Source organism: Xiphias gladius, chromosome 24, assembly GCF_016859285.1.
Source record: "Xiphias gladius isolate SHS-SW01 ecotype Sanya breed wild chromosome 24, ASM1685928v1, whole genome shotgun sequence".
NCBI classification, from domain to species: Eukaryota; Metazoa; Chordata; class Actinopteri; order Istiophoriformes; family Xiphiidae; genus Xiphias; species Xiphias gladius.
Genome location: NC_053423.1, coordinates 453,403 through 471,984, shown reverse-complemented (window position 1 = coordinate 471,984; position 18,582 = coordinate 453,403). Strand labels below are relative to the sequence as shown.

The window sequence follows — 18,582 nt, the reverse complement described above, 5'->3', positions numbered from 1 at the left end:
AGCCTTAGCTCGTTTGCAATGCCATCCCTGATTAACCTTTAAAATACATAAAAGTCAACAGTAAAATACATACAACACAGAAGCATACAACACAAAAGCACGAAACACAAAATAATCGCAAATAATAACCTTTGGTAATTGTTCAGAGGATCTGAATACCTGGAAGAAACAACATTTATTGTCCCTGTCGTATTTCAATAGCAGACAAATATTTGCTTCATAGTTCTTGTCGGGTAAAATTCTTTTGCTATTTCAGCAATGAATCATTTGAAGAATAAGTTATGCTATTATTGCTAAGAGGGCATGGTAAAATTCAGTCCCAAAGTCCTGGCTTGCAGCTTGACTGAGAATGGACATACAGTATCTACTGTTTCAATGAAGTTCATAATTTCTAACATGGTAAACCCTACGGTTAATAGCCAAATAACCAAGAGTTAACCATGTTTCTCTGATGATTGTCAATTTTTTTCTCAGGAAGCCAAAACCAATAATTTTGAAACAAAACTGATCTTAGTGTCTATTTAAAGAGTGAAAATAATGCAAGAATGTAAATGCTGAACATAATAATAACATACGTCAATAATTAGACTTGTGTTGATTTGTGTGTAGCCTGTGTCTTACCCTCTGTTTCATTTTGCTGCAGTTTGGCAAAGCGTCTCGACAGCGGTTGTGGATAGTGACATTGCATGCTGGGAAAAATGAAGACATAAGACATGAAAGCAAACATAAAGAACACAAATGTGTCATATCTCTGTCTCTCATTCTTCTATTTAAGCATTGCAGCAACTTGAGAATTTAGGTGTGTGACCAAAGAAGCCAGGACAGATTTTCAAACCCTTTTAATGTAAAATTTTCTGTATGTACAGTTTCTGTATTTGTGCGTATGTGGTTGCGTGTGTGTGTGCGTGTATGTGTTTACTCTCAAAATGGCTTTGCTTTGACTGAGAGATAGAGATCACATACACACACACACGCACATTTCACTTTGTTGTTTTTTGCTCTTACTGAAGTAAGAACAGACTGAACTTTTACTACTTGAGTACTTTCTTTGTTAGAGTTTTTACTACTGTACCCACCTTTCACTCTATATGCAGCTGCAGAAGTGCAGTTAACTCTGTTACTTACTAGGGCAGCTGAGTGCCTCCTTGGCAGTAATACTCTTGTTGCATGCTGTACAGAGTGTGGTTCCTGACACTGTCAATGAGGTGAAGAGGTGACCATTGCTGTAACGTGCCTCCCTTTCCCTTGCTGCCCTCTCCCGTTCCCTCATACGCTCTCTCTCTTTATTCTGGAAAATAAACAGAAACAAAATGTGAAAATGACTTCTTTTATCGAGTTTTTGCAGTATTTGTTGTCCTCAGCTGCTTTATACTGTATGAAAAATTTCTCCATCATGAAATCCTTGCAGCCCTCTGAAGCAACAGGATGCATATGTTGGTAAATCTTTAGCCTCTTGGGGGGGGGGGGGGTTAGTTCCAACAGTTTTTTAAATTTAAAATACTTAAATTTAAATTTAAAACTCCTGGCTAATTGAAACACTCAGATGTACAAAATATAACATAAAGGAAAGAAGTACTATGTGAGGACATGAAACTTGAAAGATGGGGAACACGAAGCCGAAGAAAAATGAACAACAACAAAGCCCAAGCTAGACCACGGACACACCTGAACAAGAGACACCAAAACAGAGGACCCATCGAAAAGAGCACTGCTCTCTGTATCGTGTCATTACACTGAGAAGTCTCCCAGATTAAAATAGACATATGCAAAAAGATTAACACGTGCATTCAGAAGTACTATTCAGTTAAATTTAATTAAATTCAATTAAATTCAATTTTATTTATATAGCACCAAATCATAACAGAGATTATCTCAGGGCACTTTTCCTATAGAGCAGGTCTAGACCGTACTCTTAATAGTTATATTTACAGAGACCCAACATTCCAACATGAGCAAGCAGTTGGCGACAGTGGGAAGGAAAGACTCCCTTTTAACAGGTAGAAACCTCGAACAGAACCCAGCTCATTGTGGGTGGCTGTCTGCCTCAACTAGCTGGGTTGAAAGAGAGCGCGAGAGAGAGAGAGACAAATTTGGTTTTGCGCTGTGCTTTGTTTCCTCTTTATTTCTTCTCAAAGAAGAAATAAAAACCGCAAAAAAGAAATAAAATGCCACAGTGATAACACTATTAAAGAGACAGAGTAGTCAGCAATTTTACACTCTGACACAGTGAGTTCACTGCAACAACATGTATTCCATCTCAACTCCGAAATGGACAAAGTCTCCCAGAAATGTGAAGATTTAGAGGAAGATTTGCAGATGACACAACCTTTGGATCACAGGGAATCAAGAAGGTAAAGACGGATCGGCACAAGAGGCTTTCTTTCTCAGTTACTACAAGATGATTCTCACTGGAAGAAAGACCCCTTAAAGGCAGAGCTAACAGGACACTTAGGAAAAGACCCGAGTCACATGAACCCACTAGACCACTTACTGTGAAGCTACATTACTATCAAGCATTTGAGGACATCCTATGCAGGGTAGTGAAGTCCAAGAACCTGGAATTCCAGCAAACCAGAATCCAGATTTTCCCCCAACTACCCAGCTGCAATAACTAAATGGAGAGCACTGTTTAACCGATAAACAGTGCTTTCCATAGACCCTCATAAAGCCCAACATTATCCTGACGAGCACTTCAGACCAAATACAACCATACCCCCATAGACAGTCTTTACACAGACACATTGCACTGTAAAAGTATGGATCACACCGATTGCTATCCCCAATCAACCATTCAGGGTGACTGTAACAATACTAGATTGTCTCAATAGACATCTGTAAACATGTCTTCCCTTTGCTTAACAATCAAAGAATTGGTGAACTGTTAGAAATTCATATCAAATTCTAACTTGCTACTTCAATTGCAATGCATCTTAGCTTCCATCAATTATTATGAATAAGTATCTAGGAATAAAACGTTGACTCACCATTACCAAGCTAAAATTCATAATACATATTGCAAACGTTAAAATAAGCTCCTATCACAGTCCGTCAGCTCTCTCTGCTGACTCAGTCTAACTCCATCAGAACAAACAACAGTGTTTTTATACATTCATCGAAGAATATACCTCTAGTGAACTGACAATTAATCTTCCATGATGTGTTCATAACTAGCTGTTGAACTATCTTTTCTCCACTTACAAAGCTTTTCTATGATAAACAGTAACTTTATAGTGAAGTTAGCACTCCTATGTTCAAATATGTTCCTTCCCATGGTGAGTTCATTCTGTACAAATAGCAAACTAGAGACAATTTAATTTTGTTAATTTAAGGTCCAGAGTCTAGACAGATAGAAAGAGATAGAGAGAAACATGACCATAGATAGAGGTAATCCCTCAGACTCAGACGCATTTAAAGTACACATACTTCTTATATTTTAATGCAAAGTAATGCAAATAATAGAATAGAACAGGGCAAACCAAATCACACATTCACCAGCTGGAATGTCAAAGGAATTAATAATCTGATCAAAAGAAGTAAAGTCTCTTACAAAGCAGCAAAAAAGAAAAAAAAATAGAGCTAGATTACAAACTTTAGAGACAGAAATCAAACAACTTGTTATAGAAAGCACATCTGGCTAATCTAATAACCTATATAACAGATAATAACACTAAGTTACAGGTGAAACCAATTAATTTCATTAAAAGTTAATAAGGCATTCCTTTACATCAGACAAATTTTTTTGAATTTGGAGATAAACCTCATAGGCTTTTAGCCTTTCATCTTAGAAAAACTGGAAAACGAGCAGACAATTCACAAGATAAAGACAAGTAATGATAGCATACTAAAAAAACCCAAAGAAATCAATTTAAAATTTCTAGAATACTACATAAAAATATCTACAGTAGGCAACATTAAAAGGTGAAGAAATTTCTTGATGATTGCAGTCTCTCATAGTTGAACAAAGAACAACAAACACAAAAAGCGATCACTTCACTGACAATGGCAAAGCAGCATGTCTAGATGGGCTTCTGGCACAAATTTATAGGAAATTATTTTTTGACTGAGGCTATTATTACAGTTGTCATAGGAAAGGGAAAATCCACAGGAAATAGCATCTTTTTGCCCAATTTTGCTTGTAGATAAATGCAGATAAAAATACTCACCAACTAATTGAACCCTTTGTCAAGCAGGAAGCAGCTAGAGGCACAAAATTTTGAAGGAGCCTATAGAGGACTTTCAAATGACAGCAAGTTTGCCTGCTTCGGTCGTTCCCACTTCTGGTTCGGTCATTCCTAGTAAAGTTGTTCAGTTTTTTTTCCCCTTGCACATATACTGTTTGATATATGGTAATACTGTCAAAGGTGAGTTCTGTACATTGATTCCAATTAAATTTATGCAGGCGTCAGCTTAGCTACCATAGCTACAAAGGTCCATCTCAGGCGTAGCACGCCCTTTGATGCACATACTTCTTTTTTAAAGTAAATTAAATGGACAGCTATCGATAATACAAGACCAGGAGTGGTCTATCAAGAACCAACTCAGCCAATGTGAAACTGCATTATCATAAGAGACAAATGTGCATTTACATCAGAAGTGTAACTCTATTTTGCAACTTTGGCAGCAAACTGCATCCCAAACTGTATAATGTAGACATTACATTGTGTATAAAGAGCTATTATAATTCTGTATAAATAGCTGTAATTTAAAAAACCAATGTCATATAGACTGTAAATAAGCCCTAAAGTTTTGTTTTCCTTTTTATTTTTCTTTATTCTTTAATTTATATGATAACAGGTATATTTCTATGCTTCAAACTAATCTGTTTGCACAATCTTTGGGGTGAAAGAAGGCAAAAAAATGTGTATGTGACAAATAATAACTATGACCTACTGTGACTATGGTTTCTTTCCTGTGTTTTCTGTGTTCCCCTCACTTACCCATTTTGCTCTGTGTGTATGTGTGTCTGTGTTTGGGGTCTTTTGCTCCTCCATCTCCCTCTCTCCTTCTCTTCCAGCGATCAGCCTTTAATCAGCCTGCACTTCTAATCATCAAGTCTGCTGCATATAATCCACGGTTCTTTGGGCACTCCTTGGTAAAGTGTTGTTCTCACCGGTCCAGTATACTTCCAGGACACTTAGTGCTATTTCAGTCTAAGTTCATTCCTCATGTTTTTTCCTTGTGAAGTAATGAGATTTTTGTTGTTTTCAGGACAATGCCACGCTTCCTCGCTAGTGCAACCTGATGAGTGCTATGTTCAAGTTTCTCCGCCAGCTTTTTCGATTCCTGCTCCACAACTTACCATCAACCTACGTCCTGCTACCCCTGAAGACTCTGTCTGCTACCTCAGCTGGCACCTCCTGACTCATAGTCGCTCCAGGCCCGTGCTTCCAGCTGGTACCTCCACCCTCTCCCCGGGTGTCACAGCCTCTGCCCAGCCTAGCATCCTCCCTGCACATCTCCAGCTCACAGCCATTTCCCCCTTTCTATCTTTTGAATAAAGTTCCTGGTTCTTTGTGACTCTGCATTGCTGTGTCTTGAATTTGGGTTCCTCAGTGTCTCGTGACACCTTTATATTCAAATATACAATATTTTTATTCTTACACTATCTTATGACAGCTGTGTGTGCATGTGTGTGCTTTTTCTAATATGTACCATGCACCTTTTGCCACATCCCTTCCTAATTCAACATTAATACTCCTTCAACGCCTGTCCTTTGCATAAAATATGTATAATGGGTAAGACAAGAGATTCTAGGGAAATCAGGGAAACTGGGGGTGATAACAATAAAAAGTTAAAAAATTTTACAACCCTGGTAGGGTCAGACACATGTTGCAAGACCCAACCGGGTGTATAGTTCTACACTACCTTGATCTTCTCCATGATTGCCTCTAGTTATACAAATTAGTACATAAACTTTGTTCGTACAACTCTGTGACACTATTTGCACAAAAAGAAATACAGAAAAAGATCTTTTAATACTTAATTCGATGAAGACAAAGCGTTCAACCAAGTTAAATGGACGTTTGAAGTACTGCAGAGATAAAACTCAGCTCACTCAAAATGGTGAGTGAGATTGCATGTTCCTTTGTTCCAAAAACAAAGGAGGGCCATTGAACTCATTATTCCAGGATCTTTGACCTTTTCACACCTATTTATCCAACAACCATCTAACATTGGCCACTCTGGGGCCTTGGACCCATGACATCACCAGGTCAACAAAACTCCCATGCACCGTTACCTCGCTCTCTTCTCTTCACTGCTCCGTCAGGGGCAGCAACAGCTCTTTTCTTTGCGGCTCTCTTCTCTGCAGGCCTGCTCGTAGCAGACAGCTGCACTGAACTCTCTTTCTCAGTGGCAGCGACAAGAAAGCCTGCCTAAGAGAAACTGACAGTGAACAAATTTAATTTAGCGCCAGTGGCTATGACACAAAGACTGCCAACTGATTTTGCATTCCAGAGGAGCAGAGTTAGCATCAAGCAGCTTACGCTGTAAGGAGAACAAAGGAGCAACCAGTGATGTCTTCAGCAAAAAGATGGCTTCCCTGCTGATTATACAATGATCAGCCACAACATTTAAACCAGATACCAGTTTTAATGTTTTAGCTAAGTTGGTAAGTTAAGTATTTGGACAGTGACACAATTTTTGTAATTTTGCCTCTGTACACGACCGCAATGGATTCGAAACAAAGCCATCAAGATGTGACTGAAGTGTAGACTTTCACCTGTAATTTGAGGCACTTAACAAGAATACTGCATTAACCGTTTAGGAATTATAGCCATTTTTATGGATAGTTTCTCCATTTTCAGAGATTCAAAAGTAATTGGACAATTGACTGACAGTTTTATGGCCAGGTGTAGCCTGTTCCCTTGTTATTACATGACAAATTAAGTAGATAAAAGGTCTGGAGTTGGTTCCAAATGTTAAATTGACATTCCGTAGCTGTTCATAAGAACTCTCAATATGCAGTCCAGGGGTCGATGCAAGTAAAGCAGGCTAGCATTAGGCTGAAAAAACAAAACAAATCTATCATAGCAGAAAATGTAGGAGTGGCCAAATCAACAATTCGGTACATGGAAATCCACGGAAACCAGCTAAAGTGGAGGATCGCAGAGTTCTTTCTTTCGTGAAGAAAAATCTCTTCACAACATCTAGCCAGGTCAAAAACACTCTTAAGGAGGTAAGCATATCATTATCAATCTCTACAATCAAGAGATGCCTTCACGAATGTAATTACAGGGGGTTTACCATAAGGAGCAAACCCCTGGTAACACGCAAGGACAGAAAGGCCAGATTACACTTTGCCAGAAAACATCTAAACAAGCCTGCCCAGTTCTGGAATAAGATTAACTTTCAACAGAGTGATGGTAAGAGAAGGCTATTGAGAAGCAAAGGAACAGCTCATGATCCAAAGCATACCACATCATCTGGCAAACATGGTGGAGGCAGTGTTATGGCATGGGCATGTATGGCTGCCAATGGAACTGGCTCACTGGTGTTTATTGATGATGTGACTGGAGGATGAATTCTGAAGTGTATAGGGATATACTATCTGCTCAGATTCAGCCAAATGCTGCAAAACTGACAAGATGGTGCTCCACAGTATGGATGGATAATGACCCAAAACATACTGCGAAAGCAACCCACAAGCTTCTCAAGGTGGCAAAGCAATGGAATATTTTTCAATGGCCAAGTCGGTCATCTGACCTCAACCCAATAGATCGTGTTTTTCACTTACTGAAGAGAAAAGTGAAGGCAAAAAGACCTACAAACAAGAAGCAAATGAAGGCGGCTGCAGTAAAGGAGGAAACTCAGCATTGAGCTTGAGCTCAACATGCCCAATTCCACACTTGCTGCATAACCCCAGTCGCGCTCATGCGTCAGTGGTATTTTAATTTTGGCTAATATATGAATTTGGTCGGCTTTCTTTTTTGGGGAAAATCCATGTTAAAATAAATCTCTTATGTGACTCGTGATCATGTGGAATCATTACTATGAAATTGCTGTTAAAATCATTTTCTTATAGCAATCAACATATGGGGAAAAAATGTTAAAGTATTGCAGCCTACTACTGCAAGCTGTCATATACTTAGGCTCTCTTCTAACTTGTCTGTACAAGGTTTTTGTACTGCCACAATGTGTAACAACAGTCCCTACCTGCAATCCCAACATAAATTCACTGTGTGTTAATGTATATGGAGGTTGATATTTTCCTTTTTACTTTTACTTTTTTGTCCTTTGCCAATCACATCCCTAATTCTGGTATCCAGTTAATTCAGTAAGTAAATGTTTATTTTCCTAATGGTTTCCAATTTTAATGCAGTTTAAATGCAATTTTGAGTTAAGTATGATGTCTACAATGCACCCCAAAAATTGGCATTTTTTCCTAGGTGTTCTGACCAGAGAAGGGGAGACAACATCCCAATTAATATCAAAGTTAATGTGAATTAACAAGGTCGCTCCCCATGGTTTCTGTAAGAGAAAGAATCATCCCAGTAGATGTTTGACGCCCGTCATCAACAATGAAACGAACAGGAACTTCAAAAAGTAGCCTACAAACAATGAATTGCTAGTCTTCTAGTTTTATTAGTGTTATTATTATTATACATCATTATGTGGAACCTGCATCATGAGATCATGAGATATTGTCTTCCCCCCCTCGTTCTCTCTCTCTCTCTCATCAGGTCCTCTCTCACCTTCTCTCTTTCTCTCTTAGCCTAATCATTCGAGGTAGATGTCCGCCCACCATGAGCTGGGTTCTGTTCAAGATTTCTACCTGTTAAAACGGAGTTTTTCCTTGCAACTGTCCCTAAGTGCTTGCTCATAGAGAATTGTTGGGTCTCTGTAAATATGACTATAAAGTGTATGGTCTAGACCTGCTTTTTATATGAAAAGTGCCCTGAGATAACTTCAGTTATGATTTGGTATTATATAAATAAAATTGACTTGACTTGACTTGACTTGACTTAACCAAAGAGTGTTAATATTAATGCAAACTCATACGTTGAACTATGGTACTAAGTTACACAACTTTTAGTGTCTGCTAGTGTTAATATGTGGACCACCTGGGAAGTCATAACCAGAAGGGCCCTAACCTGGGCTGACATGTGAAAGATACCTCAAGCCAGACTGAGGTTCCTCACCAGATCCACATGTGACACTCTCCCAAGTCCTAGAAACATGAAGTTGTAGTACAGCATAGAAACACCCTGCCTGCTCTGTGATGCACCAAATTCTAGCCTGCAATATATTCCGTCTAGCTGCAAGGTAGGTCTGGCCCAGGGCCGGTCCAGGTGGTGCCATGACAAGGTTTTTCAGGAGGCTTGCTGAGGTTGTGGTGGCATGCAGGCTGGTAGCAAACAGGAATAGCCCTACACCAACACAGATCTACTTCATTGAGCAATGAGGCAGAGCACAGAACTGCAATACAAAAGAGTGGTCAGTCCTAGCACACAGTTGTGAGTGGAGTATGAGAGCAGACCTTGACACACAGCTGAAATCACCACATCCTCGAGCTGACTGTCCCATGGAATTAAGAAATGGATGCAACCTTTGAGAGGAGGAAGGACAACAACAGAGAGCTGACAGCTGAGTGCAGATTAGTGGGGTGGAACTACGGTCAGCTGTAGGGGGTGGCAGGGAGATAGGAAGATATACCTGGAATAATAGAATGAAACATCTGAGAAGGGTGGCTTCCTGCTGAAGACCCTGCAGTCTTTCCAAAGGAAGATTGTGTCAGACAGCAATGTCAAGCAGGTAGTCGATACCTTTGCTGATAACTCAAACCTCTGGATTAAAAGGGAAAAGGGCAATTGATATCCAGGAAAGACTGGGGGATGGCCAGGAAAGACTGGTTGACCGCAGGAAAGACCACACTGGGTGTGGAGGGACTAGTTACCATTCTGCATGTCCAAGCGACATTCTTACTACATGGACACCTAGTGGGAGATAGAACACTTGCCTAGTGGGAGATAGTATATATTTGTGGACATTTCAACATAAATCTGTTGAATCCTAATAAGCACAAAATGACTGATGAGTTAATTGATGCAATTTATAGTATGAGTTTATATCCAATGTTCAGTATACCAAGCAGAATAACATCACACTGTGCCACTCTAACAGATAATATATGTATAAATATTATGGAAGACAACACAGTGAGTGGGCTACTGATCAATGACATCAGTGACCTTTTGCCAGTTTTTGTGATCTATGACTGTGATTATTGGAAAGATAAGGATGCCAGTAAATTAAAATAAAAGTACATAGGAATCCATAAGCACATTTAGAGATGAATCATTAACTCTGAACTGGAAAAGTCTATATGAGGAAGAAGATATTGACAAAGCCTATCAAACATTTCTAAAAATAATTAGATAATTTTATGACAAAAACTGTCCAATAAAACAATACATCAGAAAGCAAAATTTTACAGATAGGCCATGGATCACAAAGAAGATCACAAAAAATACCCAGATAGAAAATTCACAAAATATAGAACTATAGAGACAGAAAGTAAATATAATTAATATAATAAATATAAATATAGATATATTCTTTTCTATTCACTTTCAAATTATATTTGTACTTCAAACAGAATGTGACGTGGAATGAGAATGATATTGATTTCTGTATGTTGTTGTATGTTGCTCGTAGTAAATTTTGTATTGAAAAACATGAGTCATTTTGTCACTTTTGAAGATTACTCAATTTATAAATGATTAAAAGGTCTTGTGGTTGTTGTCTGTAACTTGGGTTGTAATCTTAAGGTAACTATCTTCAAATACGGTTCCCGCGACAGGGGTGCTTTTCTTCTTCTGTTTAGTTTAACAGCAGTTGGCATCCATAAATGTTGTATTACTGACATCTACTGTAAAGTGCTTGGTCCTCCTGTATTTGTGAATTTTGTGTGACAAAAATTGGCACGGTATAACAGTCTCAAAAGGATGTAAATGAATAGGTTGAGATTCACAAATATAAATATATTGAAAAACGCTAAGTTGACATACAAATGATATATGAGTTGTAAATTACATTGCATACAGATTTACAGATACAAATAACTCTGCATTTATTTGTGCATTATGTTTTACAAGTTAAGTAACTTGACCTTTGTTTGTGAATAGTATTGACACTGTTGCTAATCACTACTCCCACCTCCTCTACCCCTCTCACCTTTCTCTTCCTCCTAAACTCCCCCCACTCAGATCCATAGGGAAATTGGATAAATTTGCCCTATGGATCTTTAAGTCCACATGCTTGGAAAGGAAGCTGCCACCATGCTTTGGATATGATAAGGCCCATCTCTCACCTCTGTGAGCTCTGAGTTCATAGTAATCAAGTGTTGTAGAATCACTCCTAGGAATTGCTCTGAGAGTTATTCTATGACTACCTTAAAGCAGGACTTGAGTGTTTTTTATGAAGCCTTTACCAACATTCCTGCTTTAACCACATTAAAACTTATTTTAGATGCCAGTTTAAATGCATCGATTAGTTGGAGAGTGTTTGATTCAAATAGAATATTTATTATTATTTTGTCTTTTTTCAGCACAAAACCTAAGATATTTTCCACAAAAATACCAACAACTCTCTTAGCACTGCCTCATCTGAACAAACCTCCCACCTGTCTGTTCTCTCCCTACCTGAACACCTTTAACTCTCTGCTGGGCACCGAAGTACCACACAGACAGGCACAGAATTTTCATGGTCAGGAAAATACCACACCAGCACCAGAGAAATGCCTCTTACTAACAGCCTACCATTTAATGAAATGTAAAATAATACATAAATTCTCACTACTTAGCGAGAAATTTGGACCTGTATACCTCAATTTATGTCGAAGTGTAGCCAACACTACACAGTTCAGAAGCAGGTTGTTAATAATCACTGAACTAATTGGACAAAATCCACACATAATAACTATTCATAGGCAATAACACCAAACAATATGGAAGCAGCACACAGCTCTTATAGGCTATCTTTTGTTGTAGACTGATCGGCTTTAACAGTGCACTGTGACAGATGACTGCTAAAGAAATCTCTTGCCCATCACAGCCTGGATAGGATGACAGACATGACGCTCACGTTTGAGTAGGTGTAGTCATAATCAATAACTAGACGCTTCTGTCTTTCCTGCTCACTTTCGAAGCTGTCTCTCTCTCACTCTCTCTCTCACCAAAATAACCTCTGTAGCTATTGCATAAAAATAACAATCACCAAACCAAGTAATTTGCAAAAAGCTTCAGCATAACATTTTCATGACCATTTGAGGGAGGCTTAGCCTCCATTAGCCTCAAATTAGCACTGCCAATAAACAAGAATCTATGTTAGATTTTACCTGTTTACCTGTTGTAGTAAGCTGAGATATGGTTCATTATGCAGGTGAAATACAGCCAGTGACCAGGATAGTGTTCAAGTAAGTTTCAGTCGGCTCTGATCGAGGAACCTCATGCGCAGTATCTTTATGAGCTCCATATGTGTGATCAAAGTTGGATTTATGACTCTTGTAATTATGGATCTGACAGAAACATCATTGTTGCATTTTCCCCTTTGCAAAAAAGTTTAAAGTTCAATTTCTGCAGGGGCAGCATGTGTGTCCTGAACAAAGTCAATCTGAAAAATGTATAATTTTTCTGTCAAAACAATAATTTAATATGCGTATTCTCATCATGCATTCCCCAAATGCTTCTAACAGAACAACTCTGCCTGAGCAAATTCCCGTGGCAATTCCTGACAGGTTAGGACTCTAAATACTGGCTAAGATAGGAGTGAATTCCTAAATTAACAAAGGTGATTAAATGTTTTTACTTCTACCCCTAAAAGCAAGATAAAAAATGTGTCCTCGGAGAGTTTTTGATCAATTAGGGCTGATTTCCTTCTCTGAGATGTCCACCATCCACTCAAACTTGCAACTATCCTTAAAAACTTGGCTTTAACCCAGACATTTTTATAACTTATTATACAGTATCTCCAATCAATTTCTGTCAATATTGCAATGGTGTAAATCATTTTAAATCTAAATTACATTAAAAAAAAAAATAGCACAGAAACACAAAAAAGCACAGAAGAGATAACTTGTCTGTACTCCCTCCCTTTCCCTCACATCAGGAACCACAGAGTAATCTTTGACAGACACATTTTATTCAACCATGTACATCAAATAAAAGTGCAAAGTGCGTTTTTTCCTGTGGTTGTACAGTCCATCCCCACCAATTTCTTCTCTCATTCTCAGTTACTACAACTCTCACTCATTGCTTCATCACCTCCAGATTTGATTTCTTCAATAGTCTCCAGTATACTTCAATACATCCAGAAATATGCTAATTTACCCCTTCCTACCTCACGGACCCTTTCCACTGCCACACTCCCTTTTGTAGTCTCTGCTCTGCTAATGCCCTCCAGAACCAGGCACCAGGTCTGGGGTGATAAGGCCATCTTTGTTTCAATAATAATGGACAATAAAATGAATTATAGTGACCACAGGTGTGTAGTATATGTGTACATTTGCCATTTGTGTGTTAGGTGTTCCACTTTGAGAACAACTGTAAGCCGCTGTGAGGATGGAAGTGGTTCATTATCCCAGATCGATTCCTAAGGGGCAGCATAGCACCTTGGGTAGTTTAAGTTTAGACGTCTTGACCGACATATTACTGTTAACGGCACACATATAGTACTAACACTGGCAAGAAATTACTAGAAAAACAGAAAAGGGGGTATGGCTAAAAGGCTGTGGGTAAATGAATTACCGGATAACTAGAATGGGCATACACGTTGGGAGGCGAAAGTGGCAGTGACCATACTCCCTCACTGACAAACAAGGTAACTGCCTACAGTGCCCCTCTATGGGCAAAGACTTTTCATTTTCATTTTCATTGGATACACCAAATCTAGTCTTACACATTTGATCCAGTCTTTTCCAGGGCTGGTACCTATAGGTACATCTAATGTATAGATACAGCCTATTTTAAATAAACATCCATGACTCTTGAACACATTGTGTAATTATATGAAGTCTAACTGACTCATGCCTATATCGGCTCCAAGCAATGAAGCAAAAATTGTGGCAAGATGATTAATTAAAATGGCCATAACTTAGTGGCCATGAGAATTTTGCACAGTTCAGCCCTGTATAATATATAATAATATTTCGAAAAACAGGATTAAGATATACTAAAATGTTATGTTATTGTCTATCACTATGCGAAATTTAATACAAATCTTGATGATTTTTTATCATTAAAATTATGTGCAGCCAGCTAAAAAAAAATGAAATCAATGAATGGCAATGATTTAATCCAAACATTTTGCCAAGCTTGCCTCATTTCACTACCATACATACTAAATACTGTAGGTGTGCAAGCGGCCATTGCATCAGAGCTCTGAGCTTGCTTTTTTTGAGTGAGGGATGTCAGGTGTGATATTGGTGATAGCCAGAAGTCTTTGTGAACATCAAGCTTGTTGCATGTCTTTGTTTTAACAGTGACCAGAGAGCTGAAAAGAGTCTCAACAGGTATGTTGTGGCAAAAGGCAAGATGAATCTGGTGGTTGCGTAAACTTCGAGTGTTGGTGCAACGCCCGGTCCTTTCACCAAACAAAACCGCTTGTATCTTTGTTCAGTTTAGAATCTCTCTAAGATAAAATTTGATCAGCTTGGAGGTACTCCACATCCTCTTCTTTTGCAAGAAATGGGGCCTTTACTCAAGGATATTTTGCAACTTATTCATGAACATCTGAGAACCATGATTTCATTTCCACCTGAAGCTGATCCCAGGTCTACTGTCTGACCAAAGTATCAGGTAACTTTCCCTATTATTCTTTCATTCGCAAGGGAAGCTGTCGTAGGTCCCCCTTCACCAGTTTATTCTTTCTGAACTTGACTGTAGACACAAACATTGCCACTATCTCCTGGAATTCCATAACATTGGCATTTGAGCCCTGCATGCACTTGATTATCCCATTGTACAGACCAAATATCTCCACCAGGTATGATGTTTTAATGAGAAACTCATCTGTCATTTCAATGGTTTTTGATGATGGAGGGTTAACGCCCTTATCTGATTTTGAAGTAAATTGAAACACTTCCATATGACTGCACCTCAGTATGGAGGAGTGTCTGATGTACCTCGTCCTCGCACAGCTGCACAAAGATTCATTTGTTAACTGGACAAGCTTTAATCCCACAGACTGTAAGGTTTTGTTCAGTCACTCAGAGAGATGTTTGCTCACCATTCACCATATCATGCAGTGAAACAAAATGCAGCAGGTCGCCTTCAGGGTACTGAGGCCCTTCCTTTTTCCCACCACTGAGGCACCTCCATCTGTATAGCATGCAACTAAATTGTTATAGGGAAGATTGTGCATTGTGAAGTAGGTATCAAATATAAACTAAATATCCTTGTGTGGCAGTTTCATCCAACTGGATAGAAAAATGGCCCATTTTTTAGTTTTTTCTATTAGCGTGTTCTTGAGGTTCCCTGTAGTTCTGCCAATTCTGTCTTTCACTGTGTTGTTGGCCAATGATACAGTCTTAAATTTGTTAGCCATCTTTTTTTCTGCCATTTCAATGCAGGCTGGTTTGTTAATCATTTCCCAGATGTTGCGTGGCCTTTTTGCCTGAACAATAAGAAGAAAGCACTCAAACAATTCAACAGTTGTGTGCTTTTGGTCCTATCAAAATGTTCCCTAGTCGTCTGGGCCGTGATAACCATCACACATTTCTTTTTTCAGAGGAAAATCTCCCTGGGTTTACCTGCCATCTCAGCATGTTTAGTAGTTTTGTATTGTTTCATTATTTCATTTGCCAATTCTCACCACAAATGACACAGTCAGTTCTGATTTTGTCCATTGCTTCTATGAAGCCTACGTCAGTATAACTGTCCTGGTAAATCTTCTTTTTCTTTTTGACACATTTAGTGTTCTTTTCTCCCTGATGCTTGGTCCGATATACGGGTGAGCCAAGTTTATTGGCCAATATTGGACTATCATAGCTATTTCGGTATTGGTGTATATGTTGTCCAATATGTGCCGATATAAAAAGTTTTTTTACAGAACAAAATGTAGAAAAATCTGCCTTGGGAAAATTTAGCAATTTTTTATCACATAGCTTGTATAGCAGAGCACTGTGACTCCATTGTTTAACTCTCGGCACTGTCTGTAGCACATGTAGTAGAGTATACATCACAGCTGAGTAGACGGTGGTGCGGAGTCAAGCAGTGTCTTCACGATAAGTTGCTACTAGTTTGTGAAATACAATGCTAGAAAGTTAAGAAACAACGACCCCAAAGTTTTCAGTTTTAAGTATAGCTCATGTATGTGTATGTATGTGTGTATATATATATATATATAAAGAAAATCGGCCAATATATTGATATCAGAATTTTTACTCCCCAAAATCGTTATTGGCATCGGCCCAAAAATTACAGTATCGGTCGGGCTCTAGGTTTAGCTACATACTTTTGTAGTGCAGGCCTAAGTTATTTAGCTATCTTACTACACTAAACAGAGTGAAGGCTCTATGCAAACAGTTTGTGCTCATTTCTGCACTGTGCCCTTATCCTTGCAAGATTTTTCTAAGTTAATATCTTTATTTACATAAATAAAGATAAGCTCCAGGTTCATTGAAGCTCAGAAGTGCAGCAGGTGGAGGCTGGAGATGGTGTGTAGCTGATGGCTCACATGAATTTCAAATTGCATGGCCTTAGTAAATGCAGCAGCTTACATAATCAACCCTTGCTCAAATGAGTGAACATTAGAAACATTTTTGAGGCCTACAGCATTCTCAAAGAAAGCAGTAATATCACACACACACCCACTGCTATTTCTATGGCAACAGTTGCTATACTCAAACATCCAGTGAGAAAGCACATTGGGTACAAGCAAACATACATACACACCACCTACATTTACAAATACATACAGCTTTAATCTGTATATCCTGATTTGAAGTGATGTAAAACCAGTTCAGCTATATCAGGGCCTTTGGTCTGAGGAACCTGTGCTCCTGTCATAAACAGCAGGCCTTGTGTCACATTGAGGAAATGTTTTGTGGCTGAGAGTGCAAGAATAGGGAGTGACACACTGATATAGAAAGAATGGGGAAGTGACAAAAACACAGGAAACAGGAAGACAGGAAACAAAAATGAACATAGTATTACTTAGCAGTAATCTCTACATATCTATAATACTAATATATAGTCAGTAACGTAACCTTTTCCTCTAATCAGTGAAGTCATAACATTTTAGTGGTGGTTGTTTGATGATGCCAACTCACCCGCAGGTTGATCTCCCTCATCCTCTCTTGCCGCAGTTTTGACAGATTCGTAACTCTTGACATTGTGACGGCTGTATTTTCTCAATATGACAGATTCCAAATGTAATCAGCAAGTCAGAAAATAAAATATCAAATATTAATGTTGTACGCTTCTCTGTGGATCTCTCAGATCCCTACCAAAGAGAAAAAAAATTAAAAATCTTTCCTCACTGGCCAACTGCAATGTGCTTCTGCTTCTAGTGAAGAGGCTGTTCCTGTGAGAAGTCTGACTTCTGAATCATCACCGCCCCCTCACACACACACACACACACGCGCGCACGCACGCACACACACACACACACACACACACACACTTGTGCTTCTACCTTTGTGAGGACACTCATTGACATAATGCATTCCCTAGCCCCTTACCCTACCCTCAACCATCACAACTAAATGCCTAACTTACATAACTTAATTCTAACCAGAACCCTAAAACCAAATCTTAACCCACAAACAGCACTTTGAAGTTATGAGGACCGGCCAAAATGTCCTCACTTTCCCTAAATGTCTTCACTCCGTAAATTCTATAACTCAAACTGGTCCTCACAAAGATAGAAGTGCAAGTACACAGGCTTCCAGAGCTTTATCAGGGAATGTTTTTTGACCAGACCCAATTCTTTCTGACAGAGCAAAAAATATATCATCATCACAAAATGTAAATAAATTGATGCATCACCACCCCCAACCATTGCTGCTGACTGCGTAAGGATGTAGAGAGAATGAGGAAGTGGGCGCGGCTCAGTAACGTCCTCTTGATTACAAATTCAGCCAGTCGTCTGCGGCCTTCTTTTGGCATGGATGGCGCACATTCTGCTAGCATGGAGTGCAATCACTGCTGCTTCTGCTCAGCTGACAGGCTCACACAACAGCAGCAACAACAAAAGGTAAGGTATAAACAAAAGTCCCAGTTGCAACCATGCTCCTCAATTTGAGAAACCTACCTTGACTAATGTTAGCTAAGCAAACCCTAACTACTTTGATATCTGCTGCTGGTGCATTCTGACATTTTTGCCAGAGAAGATCATCTCCAGCAGCATTAAGAACCATCCTTAATATTATCAGTAACACCAGTGTCCTTCTTACTATGACAAGTTGAAATGTCTGCTGTGAAAAGGGCCTATGGGATAAAAAAGTAAGATCCATTGCATGGACTTTTCTGTTAACACTCCCACAATGCAATCCATCCACTTTGAGACAAAAGTTAAAGGCTTGTATCACCTCATCAGTTTATCAAAACTTTCATAGCACATATATTATATTTCTATTTGATA

General features: G+C 38.9%; 1 protein-coding gene across 4 annotated transcripts in view; it reads right to left on the bottom strand.

The window, feature by feature from the left end:
* arhgef1a (Rho guanine nucleotide exchange factor (GEF) 1a) overlaps positions 1–17,510 on the bottom strand; it is an 88,026-nt gene extending 70,516 nt beyond the window's left edge. For all 4 annotated transcript variants that reach the window (XM_040121083.1, XM_040121087.1, XM_040121085.1 and 1 more), the window contains exons 1-3: positions 17,270–17,510; positions 1,126–1,288; positions 622–689 (exon numbers count right to left, since the gene is read on the bottom strand). In XM_040121083.1, the coding sequence (XP_039977017.1) occupies positions 622–689; positions 1,126–1,288; positions 17,270–17,332 (294 nt within the window). In that variant the 5' untranslated portion in view covers positions 17,333–17,510. The remainder of the gene's footprint in view (positions 1–621; positions 690–1,125; positions 1,289–17,269) is intronic.
* Between the last annotated feature and the right edge of the window lie 1,072 nt (positions 17,511–18,582).